The 6,000-nt window shown below is 45.5% G+C and overlaps 1 protein-coding gene across 1 annotated transcript; it reads right to left on the bottom strand.

Annotated features, from left to right (window-relative positions):
• Positions 1-2,363: 2,363 nt before the first annotated feature.
• Positions 2,364-4,806, bottom strand: INS49_005751 (uncharacterized protein; the record flags this gene model as incomplete). The annotated part of the gene is made up of 3 exons (XM_043166529.1): positions 2,364-3,212; positions 3,377-3,528; positions 3,861-4,806. 3 exons carry the CDS (start codon positions 4,804-4,806, stop codon positions 2,364-2,366), a joined length of 1,947 nt encoding a protein of 648 aa, XP_043027673.1.
• Between the last annotated feature and the right edge of the window lie 1,194 nt (positions 4,807-6,000).

Raw genomic sequence — 6,000 nt, 5'->3', positions numbered from 1 at the left:
TTCTTTAAGATAAAGGCTTATAATCTTATAAGAAATTAAAAGCTTAAGATTTAAGCCCTTTAAAAATATGCTAAGTAAATATATACCTATATCGCTATTATTACTTACCATACCCGCCATTAAGTTTAAATAGCTTGCTTAAGGCTATTAACTCCTTAAAAGTATTATTATTATAATATTTACTTATTAAGTAATTAATAATAACACCTTATTTATAACTTCCTCCTTGCTAATTGCAACTATTTAAAGATTCCCTAGGCAAACCTTTACTTCCTTATATTTAATTTAAATTGCTATAGCGATAAGGTTATAAAAATTATTATAAAGAAAATAGGCTATTAAAGAATTGCTAAGTAAGTATTTTTATAGCATAATTAAGCTATTTATAATAAATATAAGGCTTTTTATTAATAGGTTTTATATATATTTCTTAAGGATTGTTATAATTAAGCTTAATAGCTATATTATAAGCTTATTATTTTCTTTAATAAAACCCTTAGGCGCAATTTACCCTATAGCACTTAATTTCTTATAATTTATTAAGCTAAAGATCTTAATATATATGCTTTAGCTTATTAATAAAAAAATAATAAATAAATATTTTAAGAAGCATTTATAAATAAGGAGAAAATGCTTTATTATATTTAAAACCAAGAAATAAAAATTAATGCTAAGAAGTATATTATTAAAATTATCCTTATAATTAAGGGTATTATAAATCCCTTATAAGGGTATAAGTATTTTATATAAGATAATGCCTTAATATATTAAATAATAATTATATAAAAATAGCTATAAGCATTGCTTATTATATTAATTAAATAGCCATTATATAACTTTAATCTTAACTTTATTAAAAATATTTAGGTATAAATAAAGAATTAATTAAATATAATATATAATTTATAATCCCTTAAGGGAGAAGCATTATAAAATGCTATAATAGCTACTTAGAAAGCTTATCTTAAAAAGGTATTTAAGAATATCTATGCTAGCTTCCTTGATTGGTACCAAAAGTGCTTAAATGCTAACGGAAGGCTGATTGATTATTGATGAGGTAATAAGGACCTTAAAAATAGCTGCAGAGACAATATAAATATAAGGTTCCTTTTATAAGGCCTATAAACGCGTGAATCCCAGCCCACAGCAATGCCGAGCTAATAAAATTAATGCTGGTCAAGTGTAGAAGCGAGACGCCAGGAAACTGATACATCATTTGGAAATTTGCCGGGTGTTGAGAGTTCCATCCACTGTACTGGGCACACCATAACAAGGTCGGCTCTGCTCTGCTCTGTTTGGCACACCATGCTATAGCCAGACAAGCCATAGAAAAGCGCGTAGAAAATGTTGGAACAATACGACGGGAGACACGACAAAATCGTTATTCTTATTTAATTCTCAGCAATCTAATCTTTTAGACGTCGAGCGTATGTGGTCAAGTCTAGGTAGAGTCATTAATTCTACAATGCACACAAGCGGCCAAGGAACGAGGTGGGCCTCATCATCGGCCGGATCACCTTCTGCGTGTGCGACGACCAGGACGACATATCAATTTTGACTTCTGATTCACCGATGTAGCATCAGGAAATGTGCGCTATAGCGGACGGCCCCACCGGCCTGTCTGCCAATTCGTACCAGCACCGGCTGGCTTGTTAATCCGCAGTGACACAGAACTTCTCAATACAGACACAGCGATCATGATGTGGAGCCTGACTCTGAGAACCTACCCAAATGCTACTAACAAGCATTCCAAGATTGGTCAAATACGAGCCTGGTAGTAATAATGGTACGTCGTAACATGGATAATAGTGATAGATATTATTCTAATGCTTTGTGGTACTTGTAATGAAGAAATGAGATAGTGTGAGAGAAGTTACTTTTGGTCTGGACTTGCATGATGATAGTATCGGTACGATAGTGGAGCAGAGACACCCTCCCCCTGAATACGTTTGAGTTGGTCATTTTTCTAGTGTTCTGAAATCACCCGCTTTAGGTCAGCAAATTTTCTTGGTTGAATCTTCAACTTGTGCCCGGAATCACTTCCCTGCTTCTCATCGGCTTCCCTTCCACGAGCTGCATCACTCGCCACCAGCCTTAACTTTAACTGCATCATGTTCACCATCCAGGCTAAGCAGGACCGAGGTAATAACAGCATTGCTACTTGGGCCGGATTGTGAACTACCTTGAAGAACGCCCTGAAGTCATTAACGCAATGATTAAATTGTATGTAGGAATTTTGCACAAGTCTAATAATACAGTAATTAAGAAGATGTAAGTGATCTTAACAAGTCTACCATTGCTAATACCGTCGACAAGCAGGGCAACATTCAAGAAACCTCAACGGCCACTAACTTCGCCAACACCTAAGATTTCTTCCACCACTTTCGCTTTCCCTCCGTCTCCTTCAGCGCACGTTGCAGACCCCTGTTTACCTCGTCTTCCGTAACAATACGTGGCTTCCTGTACCCCTGAGACTCAGCAGCCGGCACAATACCCTCTTGCTTCTGAGCGCCGCCTAGCTTCTGAGCACTGCTTGGCTTCTGAGACTTAGCAGCCGGCACAAAACCTTGTTGCTTCTGAGCACCGCCCGGCGTCCCCCCTACTGTGTTCGGCCAAAACTTAACGTTCAGCCCGTCAACAACCTCCTTGACTTTGGGATTCTGGGCAATCCAGGCATCGTACGTCATATTCATCAGCTGAGTTCGATCCAGCCGTGCGTACTCGTCGATCCACGTCCGCGCCGCAATCTCTGCCATGGGGTCATCCGCCACGACGAGATCTGACTGCGGGTGCATCCCCCCGTGTATAGCGCGTAGCCGTGCTGGAATGCCTTGCTGGCCGGTCGGCTTCGGCTTCAAACTACCGGTCAGAAGATCTGCCGTGTATTCGGCATCAGAGTGCCCGTAGTAGACGTCGGAAAGTCGGGTGCAGGACGAGAAGATCATTCGTGGATAGAGCTTCTTCAGCTCCAGGCTGACCTCGATCATGGCGCGGTCGAGACGGCTCGCTAAGAGTAGTTCCGGATCCGATATAGGAGACCCGTCCTTGGGGTTTACTGCTGTTCCCCGACGCGTATCATAGTGCAGACCCAGGCCGCAGTGGACAATCTCGGGTATGATCTGGCCAAACTCCGGGATGGGGTTGTCAATAAACGACTTGATTTGATCCATGGCGGCGTTTTCAAGGCATCCGTAGTCCAGCACCTGGAGCCGCTGTTTCGGGTTGGTTGTTTTCAAGGCCAGTCCCTTTCGCCTCAGCGCAATATCCAATATTGGTTGCGGTAGAACACCATAATAACACTCATATGTGTGTTCTTTTTGGGTGCACGACCCCCTCTGAGCTCGTCCATCAGGTTCCGATGCGCCCGGATACGCACCTCTCCGTCGCTCGACGTCGTTATGATGGCCCTTTTGCCCCCAACCTCCCCGAATGTGGTAGACGTGACGGCAGCCGTGTGGCCCTGGACGGTTCGCTGCAGCTTGCCCGTTTCGGCCTGCCATATACGGATCGTTTCGTCCGACGTCGACACTACGTGCATGTCTTCTCCGTCAAAACCAACCGAGGTGGACGGGAGCATCATGGCAGCCGAGCGTGTGCAGCAGCTTCCCCGTCTTCATACTCCAGATCCGTGCCGTCCGATCGAAGGAGCCCGTTGCCATGCGATCGCCGCCGAGTGCCATTGAGGTGATTCGATCTGTGTGGCCGCTGAGTGTCTGTAGCAACGTTCCCGTTTTCGGCTCCCAGAACCGGATCGTGCCATCATAGGATGCCGACACCAACCGGGCATCGCCTTCGTGGGGTCGTGAAGGCGACAGAAACTACTGGCGTCTTGTGGCCTTTCAGCACATATTGCGGCTTACCCACTGCGACACTCCAGAGGATAACCTTTCCATCATCCGACGCGGATGCCACCATCGAATTCCTATCCGAGAACACAACCGAGGTCACTGCCCCCTTATGGCTTTTGAGCACTTGTAACAACTTTCCCGTACGAAAGTTCCAGACCCGGGCCGTGTTATCCTCAGAGCCCGATACCACCCACGGATTGTCGTACGAGAATGCGACCGAGTTGACCGCGCCACTAGTATGGCCCACCAGCGTTCCTTCCAGCGTGCTTGTATGAAGATTCCATATGCGCACCGTTTTGTCTCGCGAGCCTGTCGCTATTTTCATATGCGATAGGCTGCACGCGGCCGACAATACCGCTCCGTTGTGAGCTCGGAATGTGTCAATCAGCGCACCGGTTCGGAAGGAGAACGAGCTGTTGACCGCCTTCACAAGGGCCGGATCGTCGGAATAGGAGCGGTTGTATCCTTTGATGATGACTTGCAGGTCATTGAAGTCGTTATAACGAAGCCACGCAAGCATCCTGGCGAAGGCGTCGCCCGGCTGGCTCACGTCGAGTTGAAAGGTGCTGCCCTCGTAGACTTCTGGCCTTAGCTGAGGGGTCGTCGCAGACCCATCTTTCCCGACCCAGGTTGACCTGTCATAGTCGAACAGCAAGCTCTCGAGACCGGGCACGTTTGTCCGCGTCGCCTGGAAGGTGCTCGCGTAGTCATTCTTCTCGAGATTGATGCCCTTCGTAACGAGCATGGTTCCTATGGTATCACGGCCGTCATTCTGACTCCACCTCCCGGCCTGGGCTGTTGTGCGGGCCCCGGTGGCATCGTGGGATAAGAACGCCTTGCGTGGGCTCAGCGACTTGTCCGCGTTGGTGTGCAATTTGATGTCGAGCTCATGGAGACGCAAGCCGTACTCTTGGAATCCGTAGTCGACAGCGAGGACCGAATTCTCGGGGACCTTCATGGCCTGATCATAGAACCCGCGATGGCAAAACACGCCGCCGAATTTGTGGGAGTAGGATGCGGGTTGTCGAAGTTTATTCAATTCGGAACGTTTCGTGGGAAAGTCATCTACACCTCTCGGTAGCGGCGCGCCGTAGAGTCTGAATAGCAAGTCCTTTGAGCAGTATTTCTCTATCTGTTTGTTCCAATTGTACCCAGGCGGGAGGGGTGTAAGGGGCGTTGACACTCTTGATTGCTTGAAATAGCCCCTATTTGGTTTATTAGGGTCGTGATGCGCCGCCATTTTGTGTTTGCGCTGATGCCTTGTTTCGTGGAACAAGACTTGTGAAGAGCCTGATCCTGCGGCGCTCCTTTGACTGCTCCGTACAAAGCTAAGTGGTGCAAAGAAGACACTCTCAAGTTGTGCGATTTCAATATGGTGACGCAACCTCCGACGACACCATTTGCAACCACCGATGAAGTCCGGTGTTGTTGGACCTTTGGTTTCTTCGGTCTGGGAAGTCCGCAATGGCCCTCACAATTCAGTCATTATATGTTAGAGGCTCGAGGCTGGTATTAGGACAGCCAAAATTCACTCTAAAGCAAAAGCGTGAACCACGCACAAACAGCTGAGTATGCCAAACAACTGGGCGTATAAGTAGGGGGGAGAAAACGGGTCACACGGTAAAAGGATAATACTGCCCATCTGGCTGTGTATCCTTATGTGGTGCGTAGGTTGCTTGAATTGCTGCTATCTGGGGGGGGGGGGGTTCTGCAGAAGGCTTAAGTACTGCCTAAATTGAGTGCCTCAAGGATCCATATATGCCTCTTTCCCACATTAACTATCCTTAGTTAATCACCCTTCTTACCATAAATATCTAAGAAGATATGCTTAAAGAGCTTATTTCTTAACTTAACCCATTTATTGCACTTATCACAGGTATATTAAGAGTGTTAAGTAAGTTCGTAAGTGTTTATTTAAGAAAAGCTTTCTTAAAGGCGGGCAATTTCTAAATTATGCTTCTTATTAATAATAATAAGCTCTGCTTATAGGTTGATAATAGCTTTAGCGATATCCTTTATCTTAAAGATTAACTTAGTAAAAAGTTCCTTAAGGTTGCCGTTTGCGCCGACGATCTAGTAGGCGACTTGCTTTTCAGCTAGGGATGTTTTGCGCCGACGATCTAATGGGCAACTCGCTTTATAGCTATCTCGA

This window comes from Diaporthe citri (genome assembly GCF_014595645.1).
Source record: "Diaporthe citri strain NFHF-8-4 chromosome Unknown scaffold_2, whole genome shotgun sequence".
Lineage (NCBI taxonomy): Eukaryota > Fungi > Ascomycota > Sordariomycetes > Diaporthales > Diaporthaceae > Diaporthe > Diaporthe citri.
This window is presented reverse-complemented; position numbering and strand designations above follow the sequence as displayed.